Below are 11371 nucleotides of genomic sequence, written 5' to 3'. Positions count from 1 at the left end.
ACTTATTTTTGATGGTCAGATGGTTCAATTCGCGATGGTCAATGCACATCCTCATACTCCCATCCTTTTTCTTGACAAAAAGTACCGGAGCTCCCCAAGGAGATACACTCGATCGAACGAAACCTTTCTCCAACAATTTCTCCAATTGCAACTTCAATTCTTGAAGTTCTTTCAGTGCCATTCTGTACGGGGCCTTAGATATTGGCGCTGCTCTAGGGATTAAATCAATTGAAAATTCCACTTGCCTACCTGGTGGAATGCCTGGAAAATCTTCTAGGAACACATCTGCAAAGTCTCGCACGATATTAATATCGTTAACAGTCATTTCTATATGTTGAGAACCGATAATGTTAACTAAGAATCCCTGGCATGACTCCTTTCTTAACATCTTCTTCGCTTGCATAGCTGATATAAGACGAGGTAGGGACTTGAACTTTGCTCCAAAGAAATGAAATTCTTCCTCTCCTGATTTGTGAAACAATACTTCTTTCTCATGACATCGAATGGTCGCACGATTAAGTCCCAACCAATCCATGTCCAAAATAACATCGAAATCTTTCATGTCCAAAAGGTATAAGTCTGCTTGTAATATTTTCCCCTTCAATCTCTAACTTCATAGCCTTTGTCATCCGATTTGTACAAAGAGTTCTTCCTGAAGGGATGCTAACCTCTAATTCATAATTCGTTTTCACACATGCAAGGTTTGACCTAGCGACGAAGGATGTAGAGATAAAAGAATTGGTAGCCCCAGAATCAAAAAGTACGTAAGCGGGTACATTAGATAATAACAGAATACCTGTTTGTAATTATAGTGTTAGACTAGCAACTAAGGGACAGAGATAAAATAATGTATGGTCATAGGTAAAAAGAACATAAGCATGTATGTTGAAAATATTAATAGTAAGATACCTGCAATCACATTTAGATCCTGCTCCACCTCATGCTGATTCAGTGCAAAAACTCGAGCCTTTGCTTTCTTATTCTTGTCTTGATCATCATCTATCTTCTTTGGAGGCTCTGTGCAGTTGAGAGCAATGTGTCCGAGATTACCACACCGGAAACACATGTTCTTCCCAAGTAAACATTCACCCCTGTGGAGTTTATTACATTTAGGACAGGGTGTAATACTCTCACTCATCCCACCAATACGAACTCCTGTGCTTGGCCTTTTATTGTACCAGTTATGTCTGTTCTTGCTTTGATCACTCCACTTCCTTTTCCCCAATGACTCCTTGCTCTGCTAGGCATACTGTTCAAATGAGGTCCTCTTATATGAAATAGCATGAGCCCTCTCCAACATTTCACGATATGAGGTGAAACGCTGGGACATAATGATCATGCCGATCTCAGGGCGCAGTCCATTCTCAAACCTCCTAATCTTTTTAACTTCTGTATCCACCAAGTGCGGGGCATACCTTAAGAGCTGCTCAAATTGTCTTTCACAATCAGTAAGTAAGTGACATATTCCCCTGTCTGAGCTGCAGAAATTCTGATTCCTTGAAGTCCCTCAAAGCCTATGGGAAATATTTTACCATCACTTCATCTTTAAACTGCTCCCAAGCCAGATTACGTTGCTGCTCTTCCATCCTTGTACGTGAAACAGATTCCCACCAGTGATCAGCTGCTCCAATCAACATAAATTCTACGCATAATACTTTCTGTGCATTCGTACAAGCAATGCGTCGAAATATGCGCTCCAAGCCTCTTATCCACTCTTCGACAACCAATGGTTCAAAATTACCGTCGAAAGTAGAAGGCTTGTATCTACGAAATTGCTCAACCATTGAGACAGCTCCAGGGGCAAAATGTGGTGCATTCTGCTGTGGCAGTGCATTTTGTGGTGGAGGTGCTTGATTTTGCCTACTCAACTCTTGTACCGCTCGTAGTAAATTGCACATCAAATTCATATGAGTAGGTGGTGCCATTTCCTAAAATTTAATATGAAGTTACGATCACATTTTAGCACTAAGTCTATCACGTTATACTTATTTTTATCGTAATACATATCATCGATTTAGTGGGGAAATAGAGTGCATGTCTTAAAGATTTAGAAGTAGGCAATCTAAAATATTGAAATGATCGCATGATATTAATATCGTTAACAGTCCGTTTTGGGCCCATCACCCCATTTCGAAATGCTCACGACTATTCTAAATGAACTCAATGCTTTTCCTTAATGTATGATAGATTTTGGTAGTTTGAATTCATGTGGAAGAATGGATGCTTGCATGCGTGGAACGCTTGGATTGTCGACGTTTGAAGAAATTGGCATAACTTTCGCATACGCTGTCCATTTTGGGCCCATAATCCTCACATTTTGAAAGCTTACGATGATTCTAAATGAACTCATAGCTTCACCATGATGTATGATGGATTTTAGCAGTTTGAATTCACATAGAAAAATAGGCGTTTGCGTACATAAAATGCTTGGATTGTCGACATTCGAAGAAATTGGCATAACTTTCGCATACGGTGTCCGTTTTGGGCCCATAAACGTCAACATTTTGAAAAGCTCATGACAATTCTGAATGAACTCATAGCTTCACAGTAATGTGTGATGGATTTTGTCAGTTTGAATTCGTGTAGAAGAATAGGCAGTTGCGTACATGGAAATCTTAGATTATCGACATTCGAAGAAATTGGCATAACTTTTGCGTACGGTGTCCATTTTGGGCCCATAACCCCATTTCGGAAAGCTCACTATGATTTTGAATGATCAAATAGCTTCACCATGATGTATGATGGATTTTAGCTGTTTGAATTCATATGAAAAAATAGGTATTTACGTACATAGAATGCTTGGATGGTCGATGTTCAATGAAATTGGCATAAATTTTGTATACGGTGTCCGTTTTAGGCCCATAACCCCATTTCGGAAAGCTCACAATGATTCTGAATGAACTCATAGCTTCACCATGATGTATGATGGAAGAATAGGTGCTTGCATACATGGAACGCTTGGATTGTCGACATTCGAAGAAATTGGCATAACTTCTGTATACAGTGTCCATTTTTGGCCCATAAGACCATTTCAAAAATCTCACAATGATTTTGAATGAACTCATAGCTTAGGTATAACGTATGATTGATTTTATTAGTTTGAATTTGTATGGAAAAATAGGCGCTTGCGTACATGGAAAGCTTGGATTGTCAACGTTCGAAGAAATTGACATAACTTTCGCATACGGTGTCCGTTTTGAGCGCATAACGCAATTTCGAAAAGCTCACAATGATTCTAAATGAAGTCGCTTCTTTTCCATGATATATGATGGATTTTGACAGTTTGAATTCATTTGGAATAATAGACGCTTGCGTACATGGAACGCTTGGATCGTCGACATTCAAAGAAATTGACATAACTTTCGCATATGGTGTCCGTTTTGGGCCCATAACCCTCCACATTTCGAAGAGCTCACGACAATTTAGAATGAACCCATAGCTTCACCATGACATATGATGGATTTTGGCAGTTTGAATTCATGTGGAAGAATAGGCGCTTGCGTACATGAAACGCTTGGATTGTCAACGTTCGAAGAAGTCGGCGTAAATTTCGCATACGGTGTCCGTTTTGGGCCCATAGCCTATTTTGAAAAGTTCACGATGATTTTGAATGAACTCATAGCTTTGCCAAGATGTATGATAGATTTTGGCACTTTAAATTCGTGTGGAAGAATAGGCGCTTGTGTAACGCCCCGACCCCTAGTGGATCGGAACGCTACTTACTTTACTTAGCTTAACCCGTGGTTTAGTAACAAGTGTATATGTTTTAGCGGAAGCTTACATCTTTGGATAATAATTTAAATAACAATACTTCAAATACTTTAAACAAAAACACTGAATCATTTTTCAAAACAAAAAAATGTAATTTATTTGAAGAAAACATAACTTGTTCTCGCATTCTGCATTATTCAAAACTTTAAAGAAATAACAATGAAAAACATTTCATAAAAATAAATCCAAATCACTTATTCACCAGATTTTCATGGGCTCATTGCACCACTCTCCATCTTCTCCTCCATCCATGCCCGAGGTAGAATTCCTTCAATCTATAGAGATGAGATTAAACCCGTGAGTTAAAAAACTCAATAGGTGTCATAGGCGCATTCATGATCAAGCTATACATTTCAAAACATTAACTTTATAACTTTTCATACATACCGTACCCGGAGGCACCATTTCACATGAAGGGGTATGCCATACCCGAGAGCACCATTTAACATACGAACATTTCTTCAACATAGAGGGGTATGCCGTACCAGAGTACCATTTGACATACAACCATTAACATAGAAGGATATGCCGTACCGGAGTACCATTTGACATACAAATATTAACATGAATCGAAACTTATAACTTAACACGATTAAACACATTGCACCTCTACCTACCTTGATTGATGCTTTTGAAAACTTGAATTGAAAACTTCGATGAAACTTGGACGTTGAAAGAAATGCACTCCTTGGATGTTTGAAAACCGTTGAGAATTGATGCTTGAAGACAGTCCTTGATAGCACCCAAAACTTATATGAAAAATGCTTGAAAACCCTTCTTCAACTTCTAGGAAAAATAGTTTTCCTCCCTCTCTTTTTCTCTCTTGGAAACTCTTTCTTTAGTATGTAAAAGCTCTTGCTTTTGGTATGAGAAAAATGAGTGAAATGAGTCTCTATTTATAGGTAAATATCCCATAACTTAAAGCAAATGAATGGTCAAATTTCATTTAAAAGAGAAAACATGGGTGCCATTTAAATTTGAGGTTAAATGGTTCAATTTAGTGGGGTTTTTATTGCCAAAAATGTGGGTGGCCCTTTGAGAAAATAATTGATGAAAATAAATATTTAAATTCTAGAGAAAAACAAGAATTTTCATTTCAGGCAATTTCGGTCGACCGGTTGTAGTCCGGTTTACACTGCACAGCATTCAGTGTTTCTATCATAACTTCTTCTCCTGCTATCCGATTGAGTTAATTCGAAGTGCATTGGAAAGATAACTCAAAGAGCTACAACTTTTATTTATATATCATCTTCTAAATCGAATGTTTCCTATGTCGAAAATGGGTCTCAAATGAGACTAAAAATCTGAAGTATACTTTAGTCATCCAATATTCATGTCTTAATGTCACTAAGGTGTCTAGAATTATTTGGGGTTCTATAGCTTGCATACATGAAATGCTTGGATTGTTGATGTTTGATGAAATTGGCATAATTTTCGCATACGGTATCTTTTTTGGGCCCATAAGACCGCTTCGAAAAGTTCACAATGATTTTGAATGAACTCATAGCTTAGACATGATGTATGACTGATTTTGGCGGTTTAAATTCGGGTGGAAGAACAGGCGCTTGCGTACATGGAATACTTAGATTGTCGACATTCGAAGAAATTGGCATAACTTTCGTGTACGGTGTCCGTTTTGGGCCCGTAGTACCATTTTGGAGAGCTTACGATGATTCTAGATGAACTCACATCTTTTCCATTATGTATGATGGATTTTGACAGTTTCAATTCGTCTGAAACAACAGACGCTTGCGTACATGGAACGCTTGGATTGTCGGCATTCAAAAAAATTGGTATAACTTTTGTATACGGTGTACGTTTTGGGACAATAAACCAATTTCGGAAAGCTCACAACAATTTTGAGTGAACTCAACAATTATTGTAATGTATAAAGGATATTAGCAGTTTGAATTCGTGTGGAAGAACAGGCGCTTGCGTACATGGAACGCTTGGATTGTCGACGTTCGAAGAAATTGGCATGACTTTCGCATATGGTGTTCATTTTGGGCCCATAACCCTCTACATTTCGAAAAGCTTACGACGATTTTGAATAAAATCGTAGCTTCGAGGTGACGTACGATGGATTTTGGCAGTTTGAACTCGTGTAGAAGAACAGGCATTGGCGTACATGGAACGCTTCGATTGTCGACGTTCGAAGAAATTGACATAACTTTCGCATACGGTTTCGATTTTGGGCCCATAACCCCATTTCAGAAAGTTTATGACGATTCTGAATGAATGAAAAGCTTCACTGTGACGTATTATGGATTTTGGAAGTTTGAATTCGTGTGGAAGAATAGATGCATGCATACGTGGAACGGGATTGTCGACGTTTGAAGAAATTGGCATAACTTTCGCATAGGGTGTCCGTTTTGGGCCCATAAGACCATTTTGAAAAGCACACAATGATTTTGATTGAACTTATATCTTACCCATCACGTATGATTGGTTTTGGTAGTTACATTTCATGTCGAAGAATAGGCAATTGCGTACATGGAACGTTTTGATTGTCGACGTCTGAAGAAATTAGCATAACTATTGCATACGGTGTCCATTTTTGGGCTATAAACCCATTTTGAAAAGCTCTCAATGATTCTAGATGAACTCGCATCTTTTCTATGATGTATGATGGATTTCGACAATTTGAATTCGTCTGGAACAATAGATGCTTGCGTACATAGAATTCTTGGATTGACAACGTTCAAAGAAATTGGTATAACTTTCACATACGGTGTCCATTTTGGGCCCATAACCCCATTTCAAAAAGCTCATGATGATTTTGAATGAACAAATAGCTTCATTGTGATGTATGATGGATTTTGGCAGTTTGAATTCGTGTGAAAGAACAGGCGCTTGTGTACATGGAACGCTTGGATTGTTGACGTTTGAAGAAATTGGCATAACTTTCGCATATAGTGTCCATTTTAGGACCATAACCCCATTTCGGAAAGCTCACGATGATTCTGAATGAACTCATAGTTTTGCCATGATGTCTTATTGATTTTGGCACTTTAAATTCATGTGGAAGAACTGGCGATTGCTTACATGGAATGCTTGGACTATCGACGTTCGAAGAAATTGGCATAACTTTTGCATACGGGGTCCGTTTTGGGACCATGAACTAATTTTAGAAAGCTCCCGATGATTCTGAATGAGCTCATAGCTTCATCATGATTTATGATGGATTTTTGCAGTTTGAATTCATGTGGAAGAATAGGCGTTTGCATACGTGGAACACTTGGATTGTCGACGTTTGAAGAAATTGGAATAACTTTCGCATACATTATCCATTTTGGACCCAAAACCTCCCATATTTCAAAAAGCTCGCAACGATTCTAAATAAACTCATAGCTTTATCGTAACGCATGATGGATTTTGGCAGTTTGAATTCGGGTAGAAGAACAGGCGCTTGCGTACATGGAACGCTTGGATTGTTGAAATTTGAAGGAATTCGCATAACTTTTGCATATGGTGTCCGATTTGGGCCCATAATCTCATTTCAGAAAGCTCATGATGATTTTGAATGAAATCACATCTTTGTCATGATGTATGATGGATTTCGATAGTTTGAATTCATCTGGAACATTAGACGCTTGCGTACATGGAATGCTTGGATTGTCGACGTTCGAAGAAATTGGTATAACTTTCGTATACGGTGTCCATTTTGGGCCCATAACCCCATTTCAGAAAGTTCATGATGATTGTGAATGAACTAATAGCTTCACTGTGATGTCTAATGGATTTTGGTAGTTTGAATTCGTCTGGAAGAATAGGCGCCTGCATACGTGGAACGCTTAGATTGTCGATGTTCGAAGAAATTGGCATAACTTTCACATACAGTGTTCGTTTTGGGCCCATAACCCGATTTTAGAAAGCTCACGATGATTTTGGATGAACTCCAAGCTTTGCCATGACGTATGATAGATTTTGGCAATTTGAATTCATGTGGAAGAATAAGCGCTTGCGTACGTAGAATGCTTGGATTGTCGACGTTTGAAGAAATTGGCATTACTTGTGCATACGGTGTCCATTTTTGGCCCATAACCCCCACATTTCAAAAAGCTCATAACGATACTAAATGAACTCATAGCTTCATCCTAACGTATGATAGATTTTGGCAGTTTGAATTCGTGTAGAAGAACATGTGTTTGTGTACATGGGACGCTTAGATTGTCCATGTTCGAAGAAATTAGAATAACTTTCACATATGGTGTCCATTTTGGGCCCATAACCCCATTTCAAAAAGCTCACAACAATTCAGAATGAAATCACATCTTTGCCATAATGTTTGATGGATTTCGATAGTTTGAATTCTTGTGGAACAATAGACGCTTGCTTACATGGAACGGTTGGATTGTCGATGCTCAAAGAAATTGGAAAAACTTTTGCATATGGTGTCTGGTTTAGGGCCATAACCCTATTTTGGATAGCTAACGATGATTCTAAATGAACTCATAGCTTTTCCATGATGTGTGATGGATTTTGGTAGTTTGAATTTGTGTGGAACAATAGGCGCTTGTGTAAATGGAACACTTTGATTGTCGACTTTAGAAGAAATTGGCATAACTTTTGTATACAGTGTCCATTTTGGGCCCATAACCCTCCACATTTCAAAAAGCTCATGACGATTTTGAATGAACTTACAGCTTCACTATTTTGTATAATGGATTTTGGCAGTTTGAATTTGTGTAGAAGAACAGGCATTTACGTACATGGAACGCTTTGATTGTCGACGTTTGAAGAAATTGGCATAACTTTCGCATATGGTGTCCATTTTGGGGTCCAAAACCCATTTCGGAAAGCTTGTGATAATTCTAAATGAACTCACATCTTTTCCATGATGTATAATGGATTTTGGCAGTTTGAATTCGTCTGGAACAATAGACGCTTGCGTACATGGAATGCTTGGAATGTCGACGTTCGAAGAAATTTGTATGACTTTCGCATACGGTGTCCATTTTGGGCCCATAACCCCATTTTAGAAAGCTCATGATGATTCTGAATGAACAAATAGCTTCACTGTGATGTTTGATGGATTTTGGCAGTTTGAATTCCTGTCGAAGAACAGGTGCTTGCGTACATGGAACGTTTGGATTGTTGACGCTCGAAGAAATTGGCATAACTTTCGCATACAATGTCAGTTTTGGGCCCATAACCCCGTTTTAGAAAGCTCACTATGATTTTGAATGGACTCAAAGCTCTGCCTTGATGTATGATGGATTTTGGCAATTTGAATTCATGCAGATATGTGGAATGCTTAGATTGTTGACGTTCGAAGAAATTGACATAACTTGCACATACAATGTCCATTTTGGGCCCATAACCCCCACATTTTGAAAAGCTCATGATGATTCTAAATGAATTCATAGCTTTACCATGATGTATGATGGATTTTTCCAATTTGAATTTGTGTAGAAGAGCATGCGTTTGCGTACATGGGACGCTTGGATTGTCGATGTTCGAAGAAATTGGCATAACTTACACATACGACGTCCGTTTTGGGCCCATATCCCCATTTTGAAAAGGTCACAATGATTCAGAATGAAATCACATTTTTTCCATATCAATAGTTTGAATTCCTATGGAACAAGAGACGCTTGCTTACATGGAATGTTTGGATTGTCAACGTTCGAAGAAATTGACATAACTTTCATATACGGTATCCGTTTTGGGCCCATAACCCCATTTTCGAAAGATGACGACGATTCTAAATGAACTCATAGCTTTACTATGACATGTGATGGATTTGGTAGTTTGAATTCATGTGGGAAAATAGGTGCTTGCGTACATGGAACGTTTGGATTGTCGACGTTCGAAGAAATTGACATAACTTTCGCATACGGTGTCCATTTTGGGCACATGACCCTCCACAATTCGAAAAGCCCACGATAATTTTGAATGAACTCACAGCTTCGTTGTGACGTATGATGGATTTCAGCAGTTTCAATTCATGTAGAAGAATAGGCGTTTGCGTACATGAAACACTTTGATGGTCGACGTTTGAAGTAATTGGCATAACTTTCACATACGATGTCCGTTTTGGGGCCATAAATCCATTTCAAAAAGCTCGCAATGATTCTAAATGAACTCACAACTTTGCTATGATGTATGATGAATTTTGACTGTTTAAATTCATCTTGAACAATAGACACTTGCGTACATGGAATGCTTGGATTGTCGACATTCGAAGAAATTGGAATAACTTTCGCATATGGTGTCAATTTTAGGCCCATAACCCCATTTCAGAAAGCTCATGATGATTCTGATTGAAAAATAGCTTTATTGTGACATAAGATGGATTTTGGTAGTTTGAATTCATGCGACAGAACAGGCGCTTGCATACATAGAACGCTTGGATTGTTGACGTTCGAAGAAAGTGGCATAACTTTCGGATATGGTGTCCATTTTAGGCTCATAACCCTATTTCAGAAAGCTCATGACGATTCTGAATGAAGTCAAAGCTTTGCCATGATATATGATGGATTTTGGCAATTTGAATTCATGTGGAAGGACAAGCGGTTGCGTACGTGGAATTCATGGATCGTTGACGTTCGAAGAAATTGGCATAACTTGCACATACGGTGTCCATTTTGGGCCCATAACCCCCACATTTTGAAGAGCTCACGATGATTCTAAATAAACTCATAGCTTCACCATAACGTATTATCGATTTTTGCAATTTGAATTCGTGTAGAAGAACATGAGTTTGCGTAGATGGGACACTTAGATTGTCGATGTTCGAAGAAATTGGTATAACTTTCGCATACGGTGTCCATTTTGGGCCCATAACTCCATTTTGGAAAGCTCACGACGATTCAGAATGAAATCACATCTTTTCCATGATGTAGGATGGATTTTGATAGTTTGAATTCCTATGGAACAATAGACTCTTGCTTACGTAGAATGCTTAGATTGTCGATATTTGAAGAAATTATCATAACTTTTGTATACAGTGTCCATTTTGGGCCCATAACCCCATTTTGGAAACCTAACGATGATTCTAAATGAACTCATAGCTTTGCCATGATATTTGATGGATTTTGGTAGTTTGAATTCACGTAGAAGAATAGGTGCTCGCGTACAAAGAGCACATGGATTGTCGACGTTCGAAGAAATTGGCATAACTTTTGCATACGGTGTCCATTTTGGGCCCATAACCCTCCACATTTCGAAAAATTCACAATGATTCTTAATGAACTCACAGCTTCACTATGACGTATGATGGATTTTGGTAGTTTGAATTCGTGTAGAAGAACAGGCGTTTGCGTACATGGAACGCTTGGATTGTCGAACTTCGAAGAAATGGGTATAACTTTCTCATACGGTGTTTGTTTTGAGCCCATAACCCCATTTCCAAAAGCTCAAGAGGATTCTGAATGAACTCACATCTTTTCCATGATGTGTGATGGATTTGGATAGTTTGAATTCGTGTAGAACAATAGATCTCGATTAAAGAGAACGCTTGAATCATCGACGTTCGAAGAATTTAGCATAACTTTCACATACGGTGTCTGTTTTGGGCCCATAACTCCATTTCAAAAAGCTCACGATGATTCTGAACTAGCTCATAGCTTTGTTATGATGTGTGATGGATTTTGGC

At 38.4% G+C, this 11371-nt stretch overlaps 1 protein-coding gene across 1 annotated transcript; it reads right to left on the bottom strand.

Moving 5' to 3' along the window:
- Positions 1-515: 515 nt before the first annotated feature.
- On the bottom strand, positions 516-1925 carry LOC111378027. Its single transcript, XM_023001191.1, has 4 exons — positions 1533-1925; positions 1251-1423; positions 910-1091; positions 516-796 (listed from the first exon to the last, which is right to left on the bottom strand). Exons 1-4 carry the CDS (start codon positions 1923-1925, stop codon positions 516-518), a joined length of 1029 nt encoding a protein of 342 aa, XP_022856959.1.
- Between the last annotated feature and the right edge of the window lie 9446 nt (positions 1926-11371).

The sequence above is a fragment of the Olea europaea genome, unplaced genomic scaffold (genome assembly GCF_002742605.1).
Source record: "Olea europaea var. sylvestris unplaced genomic scaffold, O_europaea_v1 scaffold176, whole genome shotgun sequence".
NCBI lineage: Eukaryota > Viridiplantae > Streptophyta > Magnoliopsida > Lamiales > Oleaceae > Olea > Olea europaea.
This window is presented reverse-complemented; position numbering and strand designations above follow the sequence as displayed.

Coding starts and splice junctions, on each gene's coding strand:
- LOC111378027 (XM_023001191.1), bottom strand. CDS start 1,925: ATGGCACCACCTACTCATATGAATTTGATGTGCAATTTACTACGAGCG. Junction 1,424..1,532: donor AGTTTAAAGATGAAGTGATG/GTAAAATATTTC, acceptor CAATTTGAGCAG/CTCTTAAGGTATGCCCCGCA. Junction 797..909: donor GGATCTAAATGTGATTGCAG/GTATCTTACTAT, acceptor AATTACAAACAG/GTATTCTGTTATTATCTAAT.